We start from the raw sequence: 24,893 nt of genomic DNA, 5'->3' as shown, positions 1-24,893 counted from the left end.
TCCCCTGGCACTGCCCTCCTGGAGGCTCCGGAATTGAACACCCTGGAATTCCAGAGCCTTTGCCCAGCAGAGGGGAATGAGCACTTGAACAGAGAAGCAGCAGCAGGGAAGGACGTTCCTGACCAAATGCCCGCAATTTAATTCCACATTTATCTGCAATTTGTACCAGAGTCCAGCTAAAGCAGCAGGAATGCAGGCCCTGGGTGCAGGGATTCAGTCCTGGTGCTGGGTCTGTGTCCGTCTGTCCCAGCCCCCAGCATGGAATCACTTCCTCTTCATGTTCTGGAGGTGAGGCGCAGACACTTTCACCTTCCCAGGAATATTTCTTGACAGATCTGTGTCCTGGGGAACAGGGGAGAGGAGAAGGTGACCACAGCAGGAAAACCTTTGTGGAGCTCTGGGCTGATCCTGTCCTTGGCCCTGGTGAGCACCAGGACATCTCCAACCTCAACTCCCAGTGCCAGCTCCTGCCCTGCTGCAGAATTCCCACTCCCAGACCCAGAGGGTTCCCTGGGAGACGCTGCTGTCGTCACACAGTGACACAGAGCAGAAACAAGGCCCAGGGCTCCCACTGAGGCTCGGCCTCTCATGGGCAGCAGAGCTTTCCCACAGGAGCTGGGCAGTGCCCAAGGCCAGGCTGGATGGGGCCTGCAGCAGCCTGGGATAATGGGAAATGTCCCTGCCCATGGATTTTTAAGATCCTTTCCACCCCAAACCACTGCAGGGCTCTCTGACATTCCCCAGGAGCACAAACTCCCCCGCTAAACCCCCGCAGCCCCCCCAGTTTGGCAGCATTTCCTCCCAAATGGCTCCTGTGGCCCCTGGAGCCCCTGCAGGCCGGGCTCACCTTGACGCTGCGGAACAGATCCTTCTCTCGGGCACTGGCCTCTCTGGACTGCATGAAATTGTGCAAGGCAATCTTGGCAGCTGCAAAAAGCCAGGGAAGAGTGAAAGAGCCTGGAAAGCACCCAGCCTGAGCAGGCAGAGCACAGGGGGACTCGGGGCTCTCACACTGTACCTTTGCCCTTCTTCTGCGTGCCCGGCGTGAGCTTGACTTTGTACCTGCCCGAGGGAAAGGTTCCGTCAGCGACACGAACCCAGCACGTGCCCTCCCGGGAAGGGGCCCCACTCACTTGTAGTTGGTCATGGCTGTGTAGGGAGCACAGATGGGGACAGCAAAGAGCAGGATGTCCTCGGGGTGGGGCTGCCCCGTCAGGGAGTCCAGCAGGGCCTCGCTCTCCTGGGACACAGAGAGCTGCACTGGGCCCTGTGCTCAGCCCTCCTGGAGGGCCCTTCCAAACCAAGCCATCCCACGGCTCCATGAGCACAGAACTGCCAGGGGATGCCCCAGCCAGGATTTGTGACTGATCTGTTCCATCACTAAAATCACATCCTTGCCTGGATCTTGGTTTTGGGCCAAGGGTCACCCAAAGCTCCCCCAGCAGACACTGTTACCCTCCTCCATGGAGGAATTTAAAGGAATTCACTTATTCCCAGCCCTGGGCAACACCCACAGCCTCTAATTACACAAAAGTAATTACAGAAAACTTTGAAGCAATTTGATATGTAAATAAACTTCAAACTAAAGAAGGACCTGCACTGTTCACTGTGTGATTCTCCAGCCCAGAGCCACCAAGGCACAAACCAAGGGCAAACATCCTTGGAGCCAGCTCTGGGTTTATGGGGGATGTGGAGATGAGCAGGGCAGGCATGGAGGTTCATTTTAATGAGATTAATTTTTAAAACACAATGAAGGTGAGTTCAAACAGTCCTGGAGGGCTCCCCATGCCCCAGTCCCAGCAGGAGCACAGCCCCACCTCAGCCCTTACAGAACTGAGCCTTTACCTCCAGTCCTGGCTGCTCCTGGTCCTGCTCCTCCTGCACACACAAACAGAGAACACATCAGGCCTGCAGAAACCACAGAGCAGCTCCTGCCTCCCCTGTCCCCAAGAAATTCTTTAATCAGCAGCCCCAGAAAGCCCCACTGTCCCTGCAAACAGAACTGAGCTGGTTTCACAACCAAGGTGAGAGCAGCACTGCCGTGGGTGGGAGGGAGGGTGGAGTTTCTTTCCAACCTCTCATTTGCCTGGCACACGCCGAGCTGGGAGGAGGAGATTTGCTCAGAGATAGCAAATCCCAGCAGCAGCAGGGCTGGGAGGAGGAGATTTGCTCAGAGATAGCAAATCCCAGCAGCGGCAGGGCTGGGAGGAGGAGATTTGCTCAGAGATACAAATCCCAGCAGCAGCAGGGCTGAGAGCTGGGGCACACCCCGCTCAGGGGGAGCTGCGGGGAGAACCCGAGCCTCGGGCCTGCTCCGAGCCCCAGATGTGCCTGTGCTGGCAACAGGATGAGCACAGGGATTGCTGCAGGGCTCTGGGCTGCTCTGGGAACTCAGTGGGATCAGTGGCAGCAGACACAGAGCTCCCCACGGTGCCCAGAATCCAGAGGGAGCTGCTCAGCCTCCTGGTCAGAGCTACACAGGGAGAGGAGAGAGGAGAGAGGAGAGAGGAGAGAGGAGAGGAGAGGAGAGGAGAGGAGAGGAGAGGAGAGGAGAGGAGAGGAGAGGAGAGGAGAGGAGAGGAGAGGAGAGGAGAGGAGAGGAGAGGAGAGGAGAGGAGAGGAGAGGAGAGGAGAGGAGAGGAGAGGAGAGGAGAGGAGAGGAGAGGAGAGGAGAGGAGAGGAGAGGAGAGGAGAGGAGAGGAGAGGAGAGGAGAGGAGAGGAGAGGAGAGGAGAGGAGAGGAGAGGAGAGGAGAGGAGAGGAGAGGAGAGGAGAGGAGAGGAGCTGCTCACCTTCTCACTCTGCTCACCTTCCCTCCTGCTGCTCACCTTCTCACCCTGTTCCTCACCTTCCCTCCTGCTCCACCATCCCATTTCCCATCCCAGTCCTCACCTTGTCTTCCTGCAGCTCATCCAGGCCTGCCTCCTGTGCCTCGTGCAGCACAACTCCTGCAGGCAGGCTCTCCTTGCCCCCTCCTGCTGCACGACGCTGGGCTTTGGGTTTCTGCTGTTGCTTCTTTGCTGCCTCTTCTTTTGTCTTGCCCTTCTTCCCTTTTTTCCCTTTGTCCTCCCTGTTGGAGCCTGCAGACTGTGGTGACACAGGTGGTCAGGGCTGGTGACAGAGCCCCCACACCCCGGGGAGGGCAGAGCTCCCCCCTCACCCCCAGCAGCTTCATGATGAGCTCCCTGTCCTCCTCGTCCTGGTCCCTGTACTTCTCCTTCATCTTCTTCATTTTACTCTGCAGAAGGAAACACCAACACCTTCAGAAATGACAAATCTTAGCAGAGTACTGCAAGCACAGATGCTCTTTCCTTCCCAGTATCCCAAACTTTCAGAGCAGGTCACCAGTAACCAAGGCACCATCTGAGACCCCTCAAAGCACCACCAGGCAGCCATGGGTGTCTGGGACAGCTGGCATTGCTGTCCCTGTTTCCATGCCCACCTTCTGGCCCCTCTTGATGGGCTGGGGGGCTGGAGCTGCCTTGGGGCAGTTGGGAGCAGCCACAGGCTGGGTCTCTGTCTCTGCCTCCTTCTGCTTCTCCTCAGACAGCTCCAGGTTCTCAGAGTTGTTCTGCTGCCTCTTTTTCTTCATTTCCCTAAGGAGAACAATCCCAACACCCTCATGTGTTGTGAGGAGAGAGGAGAGGCTGCTGCTCTCCTGAGCATTCCCAGCCCTTCCCTGCCTCAGGGACCCACAGGAACTGGACACAGCCCCTCCTCAGAAAACCCTCTCCAGCCCAGCAGTAAAACTGTTCCCAGGCAGCACTGCCAAAGGCCAGAGCAGCAGCTCCCCTGCAAATGCAGGATGGGCAACGGGACTGGAGTGGGTGCAGATGTGCCCAGGACATGGGGAGGGAATGGGGAAGAGGCATCGACCCAGAGCAGCTGGGGCTGCCCCTGCATCCCTGGCAGTGCCCAAGGCCAGGCTGGACAGGGCTTGGGGCAGCCTGGGATGGTGGAAGTGTCCCTGTCCATGGCAGGGGTGGCACTGGGTGGGATTTAAGGTCCCTTCCAAGCCAACCATGCTGGGATTCCCTGGAACAGCCCCTGGCTCTCACCTCCTCTCCTTGGCAGAGAGATGCCTGCGGCCCTGGGCCCTGCTGTCACCCTGAGGAGGCAAAGGCAGTTCAGGGCAGATCCTGCCCAGCAGCTCCCACTGCTCTGGGCCACCCACAGGAGCTGGGACCTTACCAAGCTGGGCTCCTCCTCTCTGGGGATGATTTTCTGCAGGGATCTGTGGGGAGATGCAAAGGGAGCTCATCAGCAGGTGCAGGGCAGCTCACCATGGACACAGCCCTGACTTCAGCAGCCTGGCTCTTTCAGCTTTCAGAGCTTGGCATTCCCAGCTTTTCTGGCTGGGAAAGGCAGGAACACTGGGATTCACTTTAGAAAACAATCTGAACTCTCTGCCAGCTCCTCGCTCACACACACAAGCACCAAACACAGCCTGGGCACCACGGGAGCCCCAAGGTGCAGCTTCCCACGAGCACCCACCCAATCCCTGCTCCCTGCACCCTCCAAGGAGTCCCAGGGGCTGCAGGGAGCTGAGCCCATCCCACAGGCTGAGCAGAGCACAGGCAGCTCAGGGCTCAGCTTCCCAGCATTGCCACTGCTGAGCATGGAAGGCAGGGATGGCAACACATCCCAGCCTTGTCCTGGCAGCGTTTAGGAGACCCCCAGGTGCCCCAGCTGCTGCTTCTCTCACCTCTGGGGCTGAAGGTGTGACAGGTCAATGGTGGTGTCTGGATAATTCACCTCTTCCTCCTTCACCTCCCTCTGGGGCTCTGGATGTTCCTCCTCAGAGTCTCCATCCTCCTCCTCGGAGTCAGCCTCTGGAGCAGGAGTGTTCCCTCCTCCCTGCTCACCCTGGCTGCTCTCAGCTGTGGCTTCCACATCCTCCGGAGCTTCCTCACCTTCTGGAGCTTCCTCACCCTCAGGAGCTGTCTCAGCCTCAGCTTTTTCCTCCTCACTGCTGCTGTCTCCTCCATCTGGGGCCCCCAGGGCAGGAAAACACAGAACACCAAACTGATCCATCATCCCAGGATGGCTTGGGTTGGAAGGGACATTAAAGCCCTTCCAGTGCCACCCCCACCTCCCACTGTCCCAGGGTGCTCCAATCCCCATCCAGCCTGGCCTTGGGCACTGCCAGGGATCAGGGGCAGCCACAGCTGCTCTGGGCACCCTGTGCCAGGGCCTGCCCACCCTCCCAGCCAGAACTCCTTCCCAATATCCCACCCATCCCTGCCCTGTGTCAGTGTGAGACCATTCCCCTTTGTCCAAACTGGGATCCCCCCGAGCCTGAGGGACCCCCCAGTGTCCCCCTCTACCCAAGAGCTCCACGTCCTCAGCCTGAGGGATCTGAGCAGCAGCCCCCACAGCCCCCCAGTACCTAAGAGCTCCACGTCCTCAGCCACCAGCTCACTGGCACTGCTGGAAACCGTGTCCAGCTCCTCATCCTGGGCCTTGACCTTCCTCTCCTCGCGGTGCCTCCACACACAGCTCTCATCCACCTGGAAATGAGGAGCTCTGGGTCAGCCTGGCAATGCTCACACAACACCTCCCTCAGCTCTTCCTTCCCCCTTTAACACTTCTTGCCATCAAAAGGCAGCAAAATGAAAGCAGACCCAAGTGTGCCAAGCCTACAAGTCAGGGTGGCACACGGGCATGTTCAGATTGCCAGTCCAGAGCAGCCCTGGCAGAGACAGGAATCAGAGTCTGTCTGGAATGCAGACACTGCTGCCATTTCCATCTCAGCCCAGAGTCATTATCAGCAAGAAGCTCTTTATGGGATCTTTCCCAGTGGGAAAAGAAGTAATTGGGAATACACTGATAAGCAAGATGCAGAAAATGAACCTCCTGCAGCTCAAAGCAAATTACAAAAGCCAGCAGGAGCTGCTTGGGAAAAGCTGTACCTTAAACAAGAAGCTGAAGCCCATCATCAGATAGGAAGGTGGAAGGAAATTCTTTTTCCCTGAAAAACAAAGGGAGAGTCTCATGAGGAGCTTTAGCAGCCATGCTGCAGGATGTACTTCCAAAATTCATTTTTATTAGAGGCTTTAGGCTACCAAAAACTACACTGAGGGTTTTTTATCTCTGGGAAGAGAACAGGAGAGCTCAAAAGCAGCTGAGTTAATGAACTCCTGCCCAGGGCTCAGCTCAAACTGCTGCTGCAGCTGCCTGATACTCAGAATGAGCCATTCCCAACAGAGCTCTGGGAGAAGAGTGGGATGTGCTGCCCCTGCAGGACAGCCCAGCACCTTTGGGAAAACAAAACAACATCCCACTGCTGCCCTGGGCCTCACCTCGGATCATGAAGCTGCCAGTAGTGAGATATTCTCCTGTGGGGGCAGTTTTAGAAACCTAAAAGAAAACCACAAGAAACTGTAAAAATCTCTGTGACAGAAAGCCAACATGAGGTGACAACAGCACCAAGAGAAACACTGGCTCAAAGGGGATAAACTCCTGGAACAGCTCTGCAGGACTCCATATCCAAGGGGCTCTTCCTTTCCTTAGCAGGGAGTTTTCCTAAGGGATGTTTCAATCCACCAGCACTGAGTTTTAGGAGTCGTGGGTGAGTAACTCCAGAAATAACCCAGGATCTACTCAGGAGCATTCAGGGAGAAATTATGTGAAGGGTTGTGAAGGCAGCCCTAGAGCAGAGGCTGGATGGAGTTCCAGAATAAAGCAGGGATTCATTCAAAGCATCTCCTCCATGCATCCACCTTGGGCAGCACCAGAGCCCAGCCAGGGCTGCACCCAAGATCAACCAAAATGGCCCCAAAATGCACGGCCGGGCACGGGCTCTGTCCCTGGGATCAGTTCTGCTCCATTTGCACCTTGCAGTTCATTGTCCCATTCCAGCTTTAGCCCTGCAGTCCCACCCTGCTTGTTTTTCTCTCTCCAGCCCACGGGGTTTGTGCTCTGGGGCTGAGATTTGGGTCATTTGTCCTTGGTGCCCAGCTGGAGCAGGAATTGTTTTGTCTCCCTGCTCTGTGCACAGAGCTCAGAACTGCACCTCATCAGAACCATCCCCTGATATGGAGCCCAGACCCTCCCACTAAAGCAGCACAGAATGTGAAAATAGAAAAGCTGAACCTGAGGCATGAACGAAACCACCACCCCTTTGGTGTGATCTCCCCACCCTCACTCACACACAAGTGTGACCCCAGCCATGAGCCGTGCCTGGGGTCCCTGGCAGCCCCTGGGCTGTGTGCCTGAGTGCTCACCTGGCTGTGGGACACCCACCAGGCGCTGGTGACCACGCGGGCGTCCCAGGCGGCGCTGTAGCACAGGGCCATGGTCCCCGCCTCCGTCAGCGTCCGCGGCGGGATGGGCTCCCCTGCAACAGCCAGAGCTGCCCTGAGCCGGCCCTGCAGCCTCCCAGCAAGGACTGATCCCATCCAAGGGATCAGCCAGCTCCTGTCCCCAGGGCTCCACAGGTACCTGAGGGGTTCTTGATGACGCAGCTGGTGGCTCCGTGCAGATCTGCGTGCACGTAGATGTCCCCTGGGAACAGAGAGTCCCCTCAGATCACACACCCCTCAGCCAGGGAACCCCTCATGTCACATGGAAATGCCTGGTCTGGCTGCAAGGGGCAGGCTGGGCACACAGAAGTGTAGCCATGATAATTTCTGAAAAATCCTTTTGCCAGGATTTTTCTCCTGAGAAGCTGAGAGGCCTCAGAGGAAAAGAAAAACAATGATTATCTGCTGCTGTGGGATGCCACAGGGGCATCTGGGATTGGTCTCATGGGGTTGTTTCTAATTAATGGCCAATCACAGTCAGCTGGCTCAGACTCTCTGGTCAGTCACAAGATATTATTATCATTCCTTTCCTATTCCTTTCAAGCCTTATGATGAATCCTTTCTTTTATCTTTTAGTATAGTTTTAGTATATCATTTTCTTTTAATATAATATAGATCATAAAATAATAAATCAGCCTTCTGAAACACGGAGTCAAGATTCTCATCTCATCCCTCATGCTGGGACCCCTGTGAACACCCCCACACAGAAGATCTGAAAGCTCCTTTCCTTTATGGTTTTAGGAATGTAAAAATGGTAAATTTTGTATTTCCCAGTTGTGTGAACACCACCCCACAGAAGCCTTTCAGCCCATCCCTGTCCAGGGAGAATCAGCTCCTCTGCTCCTGAGGGGAGCCCACCCAAGCTGCTCCCACTCCCTGGCACCAGAGGAACTCCCACCACCACAGCTCCCTTGGATCCAAGGCCCAGCTGAAGGACAAAGCAGAGGGACCCTCCCCTGTCACTCCTGGACACCACAGAGGTGGGGAAGAGGAGGAAGCCCCACGTGGGCTCCCTGGCTCACCTGGTTTGAGGTAGCGCTTCACGATCAGCTCGTTCTGCTGCTGATCCCTGCCAGCAATCACCAGGTAATTCTCAGAGCTGATGAACCACAGGAACTTCTCAAACCTGCCAAATTGCAGCAAATCCACAGTGTCAGTGACAGCTGGAACTAACAGGACATTGCACAGGTGGGCTTTGATATCAAACTCAGAATATCCACCTCAGCACCTGCAATTTATGAGACTGGAAATATTTTTACTCCCATCCACAGGCCTGGGACATAAAAACAAGGCATGGGACAACTACAGCATCCCTGGCAGGGAGATTTGGAGATGGAACAAGAAGCACAGTTCTCCTGTTTATTTTTATTTTAATAATTAAAAGCTTTGAGGTTTTGTTTCATTTGTTTGTTGCATTTTAAAGCACAGAAGCCCAGAATGGTTTGGGTTTGGGTTGGAAGGGACCCTGAAGATGATCCAGCCCCCCTGGAGCACCCCTTCCACTGCCCCAGGCTGCTCCCAGCCCCACCCAGCCTGGCCTGGGACACTGCCAGGGAGGTGGCAGCCACAGCTGCTCTGTGCTGCTGTCCCTGGAACCACTCTGGGATCCTCTGACTCTTTAGGGAGACTCCATGCAAAGTGCAGAGCTCAGAAATCCCAAACAGCTGCACTCCTAACCAGGGAAGATCCATCCTGACACATGGCAGAAGGACAACGGAGCTGTACTTGCCAATAGACCTTTCTGGCCTTCTGGATGGTGGTGACAGTCTGAACTTCCCTCAGGGTTTGCTTTGTCTTCTTCTCAGCTGATTTAAAAGCCTGTTTGGACAGAAAGCACCATCAACACCCAGCAGGAATCCCAGAATTCCCCACTGAACACTGGGAAAGTTGGAAGGAAATGGCCTGGACTTGATCACAGTGCAGGCTCTTAAACCTGCACCCTGGAGAGCTGCTCCCTGAAATGATCAGCTCTGGGATGGGAAGGATTCCACTGATCTTCCCCCCTAAGTCCTGGTCTGTCAGTGCCTCCACCTGCTCTGAGCATTCCCAGTGCTACTGGAAAAGGAGGATCCATCAGGGATCTGCAATTCTCCATGAGCTCCCAATGTCAAGAATAAAACAACTCTGGGTGATGGTTTTCCCTTTTATGTTTTGTTAGGGCTGCTCAGATCAGCTCAGGATTTCCCCCTGAGCAGTGGGAGGGATTTTCCTTTTAAATATCTTCTAAAATCCAAGAGAACAAAAAAATACCTTTTCTGCAGCTTCCACTGTCTTCTGAGTTTTCTTGGCTGCATGTCTTTTGTGATCATAGTACCTGTGAAACACAAGTGTGTGTCCTGAAATCCCAGCAGAGCCCCTCCTTCATCCCCATCCCCCTCATCCCCCTCATCCCAGGCCTCTGCCTTTTGTTCCATGGGCAGAGCTGGAAAATTCAGTGTGAGCCACAGAGCAGCTGCTCTGCACCAGGGAATTCCCATCCCAGAGCTCAGGACAAGCTGCTGTTTCAATTTTTAACTCTTATTTTTAACAAGATATCTCAAATCCTTCCTCCTGCAATATTATCACCAACAACTGCACACCCAGAGAAATTTCTGCTTCAAAAAACAAAGATTTTTTTTACTGAAAAATCTTACTTTTTGGCATTGGCATAGGCAGACAAATTGAGATCAACATCAATCAATAAGGGTTTGTTTTTCTGAGGTTTCTTCAACTGTTTGGTTTTATTCTTTTTCTTTTTTCCTTTTGGTTCTTCTGTTTCTTCCTTCTCTACATCAGCATCATCCTCCTCCTCTTCCTCTTCAGATAACACATAGGGGTTCCTAAAAACATGTGAGATCATAAGATTGAGATAAGATAGCTGGTTAATTTTTAATCCTTGGTGCAATGTGCTCTTAATTTAACTCTCTCAAAGGTTTAGAAATGGCCCAAGGAGCCTCTAAACCATTCACAATTAGAGACACAGGAAGCTTTGTGTGCCAACCCTTTTTTGTCCTGGAGTCAGCCAAATTTGGGGGGAAAAAGAAAACAAAAGCAGAAGATAAAGAGCCAAATTTTCCCAGTCCAAGGAACTGACTGAAAACAAGTTTATAGAATAGACTGTCACTTCTGAAAGCGAGGTAACCAAAAATTCACAGATTAACTCTGCCACGTCCCAGCTTTTACACCAAAACTTCTGGGTATAAAAAACCTATTTTGGGGTATTTTTAAATCTCTGCGCCCCTGCTGCAAGGCACTCACCTCAGCAGCATGGTGATGTGGTTTGTCTGCAGCTTTAACTCTTTGATTGCCGAGGCCACGGGGTCGCCCTGCGCCTGGGCCTCCTTGACGATGGCGCCGATCTCGCTCCAGTCGATCTGGTTGGCCAGGGCGCTGCGCACCACCTGGATGGCCCTGTCCACCACCTCCAGGTTCACCTCTATCAGCTCCCCCTTCAGCTTATCAGCTTCCTTGGGAAAGGAGCAGCTTGCAGCAGTGCAGCCGAGCACAGCTCAGCAGCAGGTGTTAGAAAATGGAAGCAGTGGTGGAGAAACGCAAGGATGGATTGGAGTGGTGGCACGGGAGAAGATCCGACCCCAGTGGAAGGTGTCCCTGCCCCTGGAGCTGGGTGGGATTGAAGCTCCCTCCCAGCCAAACCATCCCATGGTGGTGTGATTATGCACTTTTTAATTAAAACCCAAAATCTGCCTTACCTGAGCCTGCTGGAGAGCTTCCAGTCTGTGCTCGTGGTCCCTACGGACATTTTCAAGTTTCTTCAATGCTTGTTTTTCCTTTTAAGTACAAGATATCAAAAATATAAATAAAAACATTTTATATTAAAAATATGTTTATATTTATAGGTATATTTATACCTATAAATATTTATAGGTATATTATATAGGTATATTACATAGGTATATTATATATTATATATAGGTATATATATATATATGGCAGTGATTATCTGATGCCTTTACCAAAAGACATCGGGTAATCACTGAAGAAGCAAGAGAAGCCTCTGGAGATGTGGGAGCCATCCACGTGGATCAGGACTCACCTGCTGCAAGGCCTTCAGATCAATCTTCTGCCCCTCCAGCTTGGAGTAGAACTCATCTGTGGCCTGCAGGAGAGAGACTCAGGTTGGAGAATGCCCAGGCTGGCCTGACTCAGGGCAGGACAGGAGGGGCCCTGCAGAGGAGGGGCTGCAAAGCACTAAAAGAGCTGACAGAGGCTGAGACAACCTCCAGGAGCTTTCTCCATTTCCCTTCCCATGGGAGGAGTCCAGCAGGACACTCAGGGCTGAGTGTCACTGCAAACACAGAAGGAAAAAGTGCCCACGCAATGGCTCACCTGCTTTGCTAAGAAATGATGGAAAAGAAGCTGATTTAGTTCAGATTAAATGATTGCAAAGCCAGATCTACCTGTCCTGGATCCCTGCTGCTTTACTGGGTCACTTAAACAAACACAAAAACCCAGAGTGCCCAAAAACTGCTCCTGGTGGTCCAAAGCACAAGGTGAGGAAGGTTTGGGGCTGTTCAGATCATCAGAGGGACAAGGACAAGGACAGAGGGACAGGAGCAGGGAATGGCTCCCAGTGCCAGAGGGCAGGGATGGGTGGGACATTGGGAATTGCCAGAGCAGCTGTGGCTGCCCCTGGATCCCAGGTTGGACACTGGGCTTGGAGCACCTGGGACAGAGGGAGGTGTCCCTGCCATGGCTGGGGTGGCACTGGGTGGGCTCTGAGTCCCCTCCAGCCCAAACCACTCTGGGGCTCTGTGATCACTGAAGGAAATGACAGAAACTGAGGCAGGAACAGGGCAGGAGGGTGGAGTGGGAAATCTGGAGCTCAAGATCAAGAACAAGAGGCCAATTAACAACTCCAGATGTTGATGAGCTGAGGAGCAGAAAGGACAATGCCCAAGGAAACACCAAACAAGAGCTCTGAGGCTTTCAGAGCAGGAGCAGAAGTGTAAATGTGATGTCTGCCAGAACTGTGACTCCACACACAACCCAGACTCCAGCTCTGCACAACAAACATTTGGGATTCTCTGATGGAGCTTCACCTCCCTCACTGCAGGACTGAGCTCAGCAGCCAGCACTGCCCAGCTGCAGCCCCAGCCCTGCTGGGGTGGCTTTTTCTCACCAAACATTCCTCCATAAAACGATTCATCCCTTCCAAGGTCTCTGCTTTCATTAACAACCCCTGCACCATGTTTTAATTACTCCTTTTAGCAGCAGTCAATTCAAGCACTCAAGTACAGCATCAGCAAAAGCACTGTACCTTATTGAATGAGTCAAATTCCAAGTAGGGACATTTTGAATGTTGAGAAAACAAGAAAGGATGAAATTCCTCATATCTGTAAAATACACATTTGATATTATCACCTGAAAACCAATTTCTGTTATGCACACTAGTAGAAATACTTCAAATATTTACGTGTAGATATCTTCTGCTGGTTTGTCTGGTTCCAGGCTTGGCTTTTTCTCCTTTTTCTGGATAACATAACCCTGAAAGAAAACAAAAATATCATTTGTCTGTGGAAAGGTTTAGGTATCAATAAATAATTCCAGCAGGGAACATTGTGCCTGACCCACTGGCTTGGCTCCAATTCCTTCTGGAAAAAGAAGTGAACTTCTCCCAGCCCTCAGGACTATCCCATAAATGCAGAGTTCCTGTGCAGGATTTATTACAGAACCTATTAAATCCCAACTGCAAATCTCCCAGGATTCACACAATCTGCCTGTGCAGTATTTAATTGCTGCCCAGCCTGTGGAAAGAAGCAATTTTTATTCCATATCAGCACCTGAGACCCAGGAATAAAACCCAGAGCTGGGAAGAGCAGGAATTGGGAATTCCTGAGGAATCCCTGCTTGCCAGTTGAACTCTGCAATTCCAAATCCCTGAGAGCCCACCCAGACCCACCTTTCCACTGAAGTTCTCAGTGAGGGCCATGTATTCTTCTGCTTTCTCTAGAGCTGAAAGAACCTTTTCAAGGTTTTCTGAAGAGAAAACAGCAGAAATATTTCATCCCTGCAATTATTGCTTATTTTCATCAGGAGTCTAAGTTTACATCTGGGAAATTTTTAATATAAAACTGTATTTAGATGGTTTTAGCACATAATTATTCAAGTTTCAGGAGGAGAAAAAAGACCCCACAAATATCAGCACTTTATGAAATTAAAGCTGCAGAGGTAAAGCATAAACCAGAAGCTGTGAGAAGTTATTTTTTTACTGCACCATAATGCAGTAGGAAGAAAAAACCCTCTGGATTTATGGGAAATATAAAACACATGAGGAAAATAAGACTGCAGGAAAATATTTTCTGATTTTATTACCCAAATCTTTAATTTCCCAATAAATGTAAAGCTGCTGCTTTATCAAATCCCCAATGTTTTTTACAAATAAAGACTTGGATGTTAATTCTTCTTGTCAAACACCCAGAACTCACCTCATGGTGAGGTGGTGTCAGTATAAAATTATTTAGACTACAGGAACAATCTGACATTTTATCTCCAATTTATGCACAAATCAAGAGTTTTAATGCAAACAAGGATAGTCCCCTAAAAACATTAAAAAATAAAACCACAGGTTCACTCATCTCTTTGGGAAAAAACCACTACAGAGACATAAAAATCCCCATGTTTGTGGCCCAGCCTTTAAAATATTACACCTTTATTTTCCAGCTGTTGATCTATTTTGACAGCTCCAGAAAATCCAGCTTCTATAAGGCAATGCTCAATGAGAGTGGCCCCATAAGCTGTAAAAAAAAAAAAAAAAAAAAGAAATAGTGAAGGATCATCTGTAGAAAATATTCACAATTTGCATTAAAAAAATAAAAACCACAACAAAACTGGACAAAAGAGTGTGAGAAGAGTAAGAAGTGCCAAAACTCAGGGAAGGGGCAGGAGGGATGGGTGGGTGAGGAAAAGGGGGTGAGAAAAAGCCAAAATTGCCACAAAGGGAAAATGATGGGGATTTTAGAGAGGAGCAGCTGTGCCTGGTGACTGCATCAGTAACACCAGTGAGGCCAAGGTTTCCTACAGGGCAGGATCAGAAACACCAAACTGCAGCATGGTACAGCACAGCTGGGATCAGTGGGGGACAGCAATTAGCAATTATACAGTAATATTACTATTATTATATAGAAATTATTTAAGAGAGCAGGGTAGAGAAGGAGAGAGAAAAGGGTGGTGAAAAAGAGAATCAAGAGATGAAGAAAGTCATGCTCAGGTGTGATTTGAGCTGGAAATTCTCAGCTTGAGCTCAGGAAATTCTCTGCTTCAGCAGCATTGGCAGGTCAGGAGGAAAACCAATTTTGTTCTGATGATCTCAAACAAGACAAATTTGGTTCTGTGCTCAGGAAAACCTGATTTTGCACTTGCAGCTCCTATCTGGTAGCAGGATGGTGCAAAATGGCCCAAGGCAGAGCTCCAGCAGAGCCACTGCCAGGGCCCATCACTGCTGCACCAGGGGCAGATGCCTGGGAATCACCAGATCCCTGTTTCCCTGGGGGGTGGGAGGTGTCCCTGCCCAAGGAATGAGATGGATTTAAGGTTCCTTCCAACCCAAACCCCTCCAGGGCTCTGTGATCAGTTATTCCAGTTTCCCACCATGACAGAGCACACCCTGAGTGACCTCACTCCACCTCCTGCCAAAGGCCACTCACGGAGGAGGGGGTTGAGAACCCTCTTCAGCTGCTCCCCTTTGGGTGCACTGGATATGATTTCAGTTAACCTGCAGCAAGGAGAAAAGAAAAAGTTGCAATCCCAAAGAATAACGTGGTTTAAAACAACATTGCATTGCTTAGAAGCTACAAAACATTTCCAGCCTCAAAACAATGAAACTAAAAATGGCCTGGAATAAAATACCCAAAGATTTTCACAGCTCTGACAAATCTGGGGTTGTCCCAATAAATACATCATTTATGAGCTCTGAAATTCACGGGGATTTCTGAAGGAGTTTTGAATAAGTTAGAGATGGGACCTCTGAGATTTTAGATTTCGTGTGATTTATTTTCTTATCTTGTACAGGAAGGGTGAGTTCAGCTCACATCTTCACTGCATGGCTCAGAAGGTCACAAGACCCTCAGTTACAAGATTTTTTTAAGGATTTATTGACCAATAAAACACCACCAACAAGGATATTTATGTTTTTCACCCAATCTTTAAATATTTCATCTTATGGACCCATGCTACAGTGTGAGCTTTCTTAGCCACTCCTGTTGTGGCACACAAACCCACAGTGCTGCATTCTAAACTCCTTGTTTACCTCTGGAACTATTTTATTTCTATATCTTAAACTCTAAACTTGAAACTTTCTTCCACTGAACTTAATGTGTCTCTGCTTTAAACTACAAATCCACATTCTCACTTGTGGCTGCTCAGTTTGGGAGCCTTTCCCAAGGTCTCAGATCAAATCCTGTGTTTAATTCTGATCTTTGCTCACAGGCCCAAAGTTCTGAGAGCTCCCTGCATTTCAGATTCCAACAGAAATTGGAATTGTCTCTCCAAGGTGGGCAGGGGCACAGCAGCTTTTTGCACTGGCCACAATAAACACATCATTTATGAGCTTTAAAGCTGGAATTACCTGTCCAAGGTGGGCAGGGGCACGGCAGCTTTGGCACTGGCCACAATAAATACACCAAATATGAGCTGTGAAATGGGAATTACCTGTCCAAGGTGGGCAGGGGCACGGCAGCCTTGGCACTGGCCACAATAAATACACCAAATATGAGCTGTGAAATGGGAATTACCTGTCCAAGGTGGGCAGGGGCACGGCAGCCTTGGCACTGGCCACAATAAATACACCAAATATGAGCTGTGAAATGGGAATTACCTGTCCAAGGTGGGCAGGGGCACGGCAGCTTTGGCACTGGCCACAATAAATACACCAAATATGAGCTGTGAAATGGGAATTACCTGTCCAAGGTGGGCAGGGGCACGGCAGCCTTGGCGCTCTCCACCGGGTACCGCTCCCTCACCGCAAACCGCACGTCGTCGGCGCCGTCGGTGCGGAACCTCAGGATGTTGAGGATCAGGTACTCGTGGTCAGTGAGGACAACATTGCCCTGCACAAGGAGCACAGGGACCCTGAGTGAGGCCAGCACGGCGTCCCTGCCCCAGGGGACACTGGCAGCCTGTCAGAACCCAGGACATTCCTCTGGCTACTCTCGAGACCCAGACTCCTGTGCCTTGGATTTTGACCCATGGAAAAAATGACCAATCTCATATGAGGATTTACAAGCCACCAAAGCTTAAGTAGAATGATAGTTAGTCACAGGGTGAAAAGTAGAATTGTGGGGTTTTTAGAATGGGGGCTCAGGGTCTTAAGATGAAGAAATCTGGGCATGCCTTGTCCTTCTTTCTCCTTCTTCCATCTTTTGGGTGATGGTGGCACTTTTGGATTGGTTTAGGGTAGAGACGGACTGTCTAACATAGGTGATGGGTATTGGAAAATTATTGTAAATAAAGTAACGTAGTTTTTAGAATAAAATGTAGTAGTTTTAGTATAAAAGGTAGCAGTTTTAGTATAATAAGTAGTAGTTTTCAGTAGTTTTTGTATAAAAAGACAACACCACCCTGAAGGCGGGGAGTGTGCCACTGACTGACGTGCTGGACAGACCTCATCAGGCCAGGGAAAGAACATTACAGACAACAGCAAATAACCTTGGCAAGCAGACCAGAAGAGTCCTGAGCACACACACAGAGCCCAGAGCAGGCTGCTCACCCTGTCATAGAGCTCCAGGATGAGGTGGTAGGCAGCCTGCTCGCTGCCGAACTGCAGGTCCACGATGCGATCCACGCCCAGCTGCCGCACGCTCACCAAGCGCCGCGTCCTCAGGTGCTTCCGGCACTGCGGGGAGGGAGGGAGGCTCAGCATGGAGCTGCCATGGATTTCACACCAGGGCTGCCCCAGGGGGACCCGAAACTCCGCCAGCTGCTGCTCCCTCCTGGTTTATGCAGGTAAAATAGTCCCTCTCTAGGCCTGGAACTCGAGGATGCCTCGCTGGCTCAGGGCCCGAAAAATGTAATGTGAATGGAATTAACCAACAGTGAATTAATCAGGGGGGTTTTGTTGTTTAATATTGTTCTTTTTTGTTGTTTTTGTGCTGGTGAATGCTTTGCCTGTGAAATAAACAGCTTTTTCCACTTTCCTCCAAGGAAGATTTTTCCTGAACCACTCAGGGTTGAATTGAACCTGCTTTTTGAATCTGCAATTGAATCTGTTTTCTATAGAAACCTATTGGGAGGTTCTCTCCCAAATTTGCCCTACACCAGGACAGGGGGCAAACCTGGAGTGAGTGACTTCATTATCTGAAGTTATAATTGAACAATTAACTTCTGATATGCAAATGGACCAAACTTCCACCTGTCTGAAAAACTCTGATTGCTGTCTCACCTGGGTGTGGCCTCTGCACGGCCAGGGTGTGCCCTTTGAAGGCCTTTCAATAAATACCCACCTTCATCCTTGAGCTCTGCCCAGCCTCTGCTCCAGGCAGCCTCTCCAGGCATCAGAGGGGTGGGGAAAATGTCTGGGAAATATCTGAAAACACCTGGGAATGGCTTGCCTGTAGAGCCCTCCCGTGACACCAACCACTTCCCATTGAACTCAAATATCACAAGAGTGAAAATGTTGGTGCTCACCAAAGTAACACCTTCATTTTCATAATTATAAATATAATTGAGCCTAATTCTTAACATTAAGACCTTTTTTCCATGTTGTTTGTTTAGCTCAAGGGAGCAGCTGGTTCAAATTCTAAGAGTTTATTTGTAAAGAGAATTGGGATTATCCCTGCATCCATCTCTGCTGTGGAAAGCCACCCTGGAAATCTCTGCTGAGTCACTTCTGGCTGCACCCAGAGGTAAAACAGATCCATGGCAGCATCCCAGGCTGCATCCCCACGGATCTACCCTCTGAACCCCAGAGCTGCATCCAGCAACTAAAAATTCCCACAATCCAACTGGAACAACAAGGACTTTACTGGAGCAACATTCCAGAAGGAATTTATAAATAAAGTTTATAAAAAAAGATAAATAAAGTTTATGAAAAGTTTTGATAAATTTAAATATTCACTCCTCCAGGCACTGAACACGGTGATGTGACCCCAAGCCCACGTTTGCTCTCTCCTTGTCCTCAGCCACCTGCAGGACCAGGATTCACTGGGAAAACCCTTCCCTAATTTCCTGCCCCAAGGACAGAAGGTGCCCTCTCCTTCCTGATGTGCAGACACTTTATAAAACCCTGCAGAGCTCACCTTCATGGCAAAGCTGGACGGCATCACGTTCTTGGGCCACTCAAACTCCGTCAGGTGGATGCGGATCCCCGACTCCAGCAGCAGCGTGGCCTTGCACTCTGGCCTGGGGGAAAACAGGGCAGCTGCACCCCAAATACCACAGCTGCACCCCAAATCCCTCAGCTGCACCCCAAATCCCTCAGCTGCAACCCAAAATGCTCAGCTGCACCCCAAAACCCACAGCTGCACCCCAAATCCCACAGCTGCACCCCAAAATCCTCAGCTGCACCCAAAATCCCACAGCGGTACCCTGTAAACCCTCAGCTGCACCTCAAATCCCACAGCTGCACCCCAAAACCCACAGCTGCATCCCAAATCTCCAGCTGCACCCCAAAATCCCACAGCTGCACCCCAAAACCCTCAGCTGCACCCCAAAACCCACAGCTGCATCCCAAATCCCACAGCTGCACCCCAAAACCCTCAGCTGCACCTCAAAATCCCCAACTGCACCCCAAAATCGCCAGCTGCACCCCAAAATCCCACAGCTGCACCCCAAAATCGCCAGCTGCACCCCAAAACCCACAGCTGCACCCCAAAATCCTCAGCTGCACCCCAAATCCCACAGCTGCACCCCAAAATCCCACAGCTGCACCCAAAAATGCTCAGCTGCACTCCAAAATCCTCAGCTGCACCCCAAAACCCTCAGCTGCACCCCAAAATCCTCAGCTGCACCCCAAAATCCCTCAGCTGCACCCAAAAATGCTCAGCTGCACCCCAAAATCCTCAGCTGCACCCCAAATCCCTCAGCTGCACCCCAAATCCCACAGCACCCCCTCCAAATGAGAACACTCTGGGATCCCACGTGGCTCAGGAGCAGCCACCCCACCCCACCACCCACAAAAGGTTTTCCCATTCCCTAAGAACTTTCTGGCTAAAAATTCCTGCATTTTACCAAAACCCAGCAGAATTTCACTGGAAACAGGTCAGAAATTACAGCAGACAATTTAAAAAATCTGATTTCACACAGCATTCCTAAAGAATTTGTAAATAAAGCCATTTAAAGCTCTTACTTTTGCAGGCGGATGAGATAGGTCTTGTTATCCACATCATAAACGTTGTTCACTCTCATGCCCAACAAGCTGCCAAAAGGAAAACAAGGAATGCTCTGGAGAACCCAAAACACAGCTGGGTGGGAAAAATCCCAGTGGGAATTAATGTATACAGAAGGGCAAGTTATGATAAATTACCAAGTTATGTAAATTACCAAGTTATGTAAATTACCAAGTTATGATAAATTACCAAGTTATGATAAATTACCCAGGAGAAACCAAAAGGGCAGCAAAGGAAGATTAATGAAATGAGTTGGAAGCAACAACCATGGAGAGATGGAGAAACTGCTCTTAAAACACGGCAATTAAGAGAGGGAGAAAATTAGACTGAGAAATTTATATTAATGGATAAAGTGGAGAAAGGTGCCAGGTCCTGCCCGTGCTCCTCTTTGTGGCAGGGATGTAAAATGAACTGGTGAGAGTGGAGCTCCTGGCCAGCACAGGGCACCAGTAATGCCAGTATGGGCACTGAACTGGCCTGGGGTGTCAGTGACGCCCTTCAGAGTGGGGATGGATACCAGGAATGTGTCAGGAGTTTCCCAACTGGGAAAACTGGGAATGTTCCCTGGAGAGGAGAAGGCTCCAGGCAGAGCTCAGAGCCCCTGGCAGGGCCTGAAGGGGCTCCAGGAGAGCTGCAGAGGGACTGGGGACAAGGGATGGAGGGACAGGAGCCAGGGAATGGCTCCCAGTGCCAGAGGGCAGGGATGGGTGGGAGATTGGGAATTGGGAATTCCTGGCTGGGCTGGGATTGCCAGAGCAGCTGTGGCTGCCCCTGGATCCCTGGCAGTGCCCAAGGCCAGGCTGGGCACTGGGGCACCCTGGGACAGCGGGAGGTGTCCCTGCCATGGCAGGGGTGGAAGGGGATGGCGGCGGGGCTGAGGGGTGTTTGTGCTGAGGGGCAGAGCGGTGACAGCGGGACACGATGGAGCAGCACAGCCCCCACAGCCCTGAAACTACGGCCGGGACCAGGACCACGGCCAGAAGGAGGAGAGGGGACAGAACCAAAACCAGAACCAGGACAGGACCGGGACAGGGACCCGGGGCAGGAGGATCACGTCCCACCGGGCCGGGCCCCGCTCCCGGAGCCGCATCGGAGCCGGGCGGGGAGTGCCGGTACCTCTGCCGCAGCTCGGCGAGCACCGCGCGGATGTCGACGGTGCTGAAGCGGGACTTCATGGCGCCGGCGCCGCCCGCCGAGACCCACACGGATCCCGGCTCCGGCCCCTCACGGCTCCCGCTCCCTCACGGCTCCGGCGCTCCGCGGCCGCCCCGCGCCTGCGCCCACAGGCGCTACGGGTCGCGCGCGGTGCCAATCCCCGGCGCTCCGCGGCCGCGCATGGGCTGAGCCGAGCAGGGCGGTGCCGCGCGCGACCAGCAGGAGGCGCCGTGAGCGAGGGGGCGCTGAGGGGGCGGGCGGCGAGCGGGGCTCGGAGGTGACAGAAAAGCGTCAAGAAATTATAGAAAAACGTCCAAGAGTGACAAAAAAGACTCCACGAGTGACAAAAAAGACTCCGGCGGTGACAAAAAAGGGTCCGCGTTTGACCAAGGGGCTCTGGGAGAGGGCGGCGAAAGGGGGACAGAAAGGGGCGCGAGACGGTCCCGCGTGTGGGAAAAGGATCCGTGACGGGGGCAGAAAATAGTTCCGCGTCTGTCGGTGTAAATGAGCGCACGTGTGTCTGGGTGCGGCAGCAAAGGGATCAGCGATACCCTTCTCATGAGTGTCTGTCGACATTTATTATCTCAGAGCTGATTTCGCTTCAAAATTTTGTTGGAGGTGTGAATTTAGTGATTGAGCGGCGCGGCGTTGTTGCGATGCTTCGCCAGTAGGTTCGCCAGTAGGAGGCGGTGTTTATGAGGGTATGTTTGGGGCAAAAAGGGGGTTTATAGGGGGTTTGGGGGTTTGGTGTTAGTGCTGAGGGGCAAAAGGGGAGCCCGCGTGTCTCTGTATTGCCCAGGCTACGCTGGCGTGGCTATTCACAGGCGCGATCCCGCTACTGACCGCCACGGGAGCTTTGACCTGCTCCGTCTCCGACCTGGGCCGGTTCACCCCTCCTTAGTCAACCTGGTGTCCCGCAGCTCCCCGCGGGTCACCATATTGATGGCGGCCTTAGCTTGGACGCCCGCTCGGCACAGCGCACGGCAGCCCAGAACTCCTGGGCTCAAGCGATCCGTCGGGCTCAGCCTCCCCGGCAGCTGGGATTACAGGCACGCGCCACCGCGCCCGGCGCTCGCAGCCCGCTCCGACAGCGGTACGGTTTGTGTGGAGCCGCCCCGCTCCGCCCCGGCCCGCCTCCTGGTGCTCCCGATCCTCCTCCTGCTCCTCCTCCTGCTCCTCCTCCTGCTGCTGCTCCGCCTCCCGATCCTCCTCCTGCTGCCTCTGCTATCCCGCTCCTCCCTCATGTTTGTCCTGCTCCTCCTCCTTCTCGTCCTCGTCTCCTTCTCCTCCTCTTTCACCTTCTTCTTCTCCGCCTTCTCGTCTTCCTCTGTTTCCTTTTTATTCTCCTTAATTTCCTTATCCTCCTTCTCTTCTTCCCCCTCATTCTTCTCCTTCCTTCCCTTTATCCTTTTCCCCCTTCTCCTCCCTTCCCCTTTCCCCTTTTTCTTTCCCCCTTCCCATTCCTCCTTCCTTTCTCCTCCTTTCTCTTCCTCCTTTTCTTTCTCAATTTCCCTTCCCATTCCCTTTCTTCCCCCTTCTTCTTATCCTTTCCCATTCTCCCTCCTCTCCTTTCTCCTTCCCCTTTCCCGCTATCACCTTCTTCCCCATCTTTCCTTACCCTTTCCCCTTCTTCCCATCCTTACCCCTTCTCCTTCCCCATCCTCTTTCCCCTTTCCCCCTCTCCCTCCATCCCCAGCACACACCTCAGTTTTCCCTGCTGAGGAAGCATCCAGGCCAAGGACAGAGCTCCCCCTCCCCATCCTTAGCACAAACTTCATTTCTCACACGTTTTGGGCATGGTTCCCAGAGACTCACGGTGGGATTTAGGATCACCATATCCTCAGGAGCACCAAATCCACACTGAACTTCCACCAGCACAACAACTGCAGCCCAAAATCCCAACCTCAGCACTCGGATCCCACAACCACCAGATCCATCCTTTCTGCAGATTGCTGCCACCCGCGCTGTGCGAGCTCTGCCTGGCCACACAGTGGCAGTGGGGAACCGAGGGAACGTCCTTGAGCTCCCTCTGCTTTGTGTTCCAAAGCGCCTGGAATGGTTTTGGAGGAGGTTTGAGCTGCTGAGGAAGCCCAGTCCCCCACTGGCAGCCAGAGCAGGCACACCCTGGTGCTGTTCTCATTCTGAGCCGAGTCAGGGACAACCTGGAGCTGTCTCTGACCCAGCTCCGGACAGAGCACACCGGGGATGTCCTGCTTTGAAAAACAACTCCTGGAGCAAAACTTCCCGATTTGCCAGTGTTTTCCTGAGAGTGTAGAGCTCAGAGGAGGACACCGATGGGCTGTGACAGGGCATACCGCTGGAGCAGAGTGATGAGAGGCTCCTGCGAGCTTCCCCAGCCCGTGAGGGACGGGTGGAACTGACTCGCAGCCAGAAACACGACGGGAATTCCTGCTGGCCGGCACAGGAACCCGGCATTCCCCAGGTTTCCATCACATCTGCTGGGATCCCAACACATCCCACCAAAACCTGAGCACGCCTGGGTGGGCGAGGCAGGCGCGGCATCTTCAGCAGGAGGAGGAGGAGCAGGAGGAGGAGGAGGAGCATCCCTGGTAGCACCCTTACTTTTCCCTCCTATGTGGCTGCTCCGCGGCGCGGAGAGCTGACAAAGGGGCTGGGGCCGAGGGGAGATGCCAAAATGGGCTGGGGCCAGGGGATGAGGTGCCAAAATGGGCTGGGGCCAGGGGATGAGGTGCCAAAATGGGCTGGGGCCAGGGGATGAGGTGCCAAAAGAGGCTGGGTCCCGTCGTGTCACCCGGGCTGCGCTGCAGGCTCTGTTCACAGGCGCGGTCCCGCTACTGACCGCCACGGGAGCTTTGACCTGCTCCGTCTCCGACCTGGGCCGGTTCACCCCTCCTTAGGCGACCTGGTGGCCCCCGGCTCCCCCAGGGCCACCATATCGATGCCGGCCTTAGCTTGGACGCCCGCTCGGCACAGCGCACGGCAGCCCAGAACCCCCGGGCTCAGCGGTCCGCCAGCCTCAGCCTCCCCGGAGCTTGGATTACAGGCACAAGCCACCGTGCCCGGCTGCTCCCGGCGCTGCCCGCGCTCCCCGTCAGCCCTGGAGCGGCTCCTCGGGGCTGCAGCAGGCACGGGGAGCAGAATTTAGCTCTTCAAGTGAGCAGCCAGCACAATGCTTGGGTTTAGACAGGGCAGGTTGTGCTGGTGTAGGCTGAAAATTGAAGTTGGTGGTCCTGCTCTGGGATGCACTCAGAGAGAGCTCAGGAGGATTTGCAGAATGTCTGAGGGGCAGCCTGCTCCCTGCAGGTGTAATGAGCTGAAGGATTCCCAGCAAAGGCTAAAAAAATAACAAAAACTTAAGGCAGGGAATAAAATTCAGGAGCTCCCTGCGTTTATCCATTCCCTGCCACGACAGGGAACTCATTCCCTGTTATCCATTCCCTGCTGCTTAGGAACTCGTTCACTGAGGGTTTTTATCTGAACTCTGTGTTTTGCCTCTGTCAAAGTGTCCTGTCCCAGATATCCCATGGGAATAACTGGCTGCTCCCTCTCCTCCATGGATTTGTGTTTCTCATGGATTCCCATGGATTCCTCATGGAATTGTGTTTCTCCAGCGCAGAGGTCAAGGCAAGGGTGTCCTGCCCAGGCAGGGCCACACCTCCCGCCCTGCCAGATCCTCTCCGAGGTGTCTGAGCACTTCCTCCAGCCCCTCCCGAGCTACTGGGGCAAAGTCCAGGGCTAAAGTCCACAGGGCAATCCCATCTCCCAGAAGGAAAATCAGATTTTCCCCAGTGCTGCACAAGCCTGAAGCATTAAGGGTGTCAGGGCTGCAGGGAGAGATCCCAGACCTTGTTCTGGGCTCTTTTTATCTCCTTAAGGAAGAGCTGTTGGTGACAGCTGGAGTTTGGGCTAAAGGCATTAGGATGATTTAGGGGTCAAGGCATGAGGAGAGGGGGGCCTGGCATGCACAAACAGGGGAGAAAGGCAAAGCATCCCCACAGAAATAACACTGGACACATCCAGGCACCCCTGACTGTGATTTCCAGCTCCTGGCCCTGCACAGGACACCCCAAAATCCCACCATGGGCCTCAAATTATTCCTCTTGTTAAGGTTTCAGGATTTGTCAGGCTGGTGC

The 24,893-nt window shown here is 52.3% G+C and overlaps 1 protein-coding gene across 1 annotated transcript; it reads right to left on the bottom strand.

Moving 5' to 3' along the window:
- Nucleotides 1–111: 111 nt before the first annotated feature.
- NEMF (nuclear export mediator factor) lies at nucleotides 112–20,897 on the bottom strand. Its single transcript, XM_059473954.1, has 33 exons — nucleotides 20,740–20,897; nucleotides 19,584–19,652; nucleotides 18,535–18,637; nucleotides 17,007–17,132; nucleotides 16,199–16,347; nucleotides 14,947–15,014; nucleotides 13,951–14,037; nucleotides 13,203–13,279; nucleotides 12,717–12,787; nucleotides 12,561–12,636; nucleotides 11,337–11,399; nucleotides 10,993–11,070; nucleotides 10,541–10,749; nucleotides 9,937–10,122; nucleotides 9,554–9,617; nucleotides 9,033–9,121; nucleotides 8,326–8,429; nucleotides 7,443–7,505; nucleotides 7,226–7,338; nucleotides 6,302–6,359; nucleotides 5,912–5,970; nucleotides 5,389–5,509; nucleotides 4,705–4,987; nucleotides 4,191–4,233; nucleotides 4,058–4,107; nucleotides 3,442–3,595; nucleotides 3,160–3,237; nucleotides 2,892–3,086; nucleotides 1,846–1,878; nucleotides 1,134–1,240; nucleotides 1,019–1,062; nucleotides 848–927; nucleotides 112–342 (listed from the first exon to the last, which is right to left on the bottom strand). The coding sequence occupies exons 1-33, from the start codon at nucleotides 20,796–20,798 to the stop codon at nucleotides 265–267; spliced, it is 3,237 nt and encodes a 1,078-aa protein (XP_059329937.1). The 5' UTR covers nucleotides 20,799–20,897; the 3' UTR covers nucleotides 112–264.
- Nucleotides 20,898–24,893: the final 3,996 nt, after the last annotated feature.

This window comes from Ammospiza nelsoni, chromosome 6 (genome assembly GCF_027579445.1).
Source record: "Ammospiza nelsoni isolate bAmmNel1 chromosome 6, bAmmNel1.pri, whole genome shotgun sequence".
NCBI lineage: Eukaryota > Metazoa > Chordata > Aves > Passeriformes > Passerellidae > Ammospiza > Ammospiza nelsoni.
This window is presented reverse-complemented; position numbering and strand designations above follow the sequence as displayed.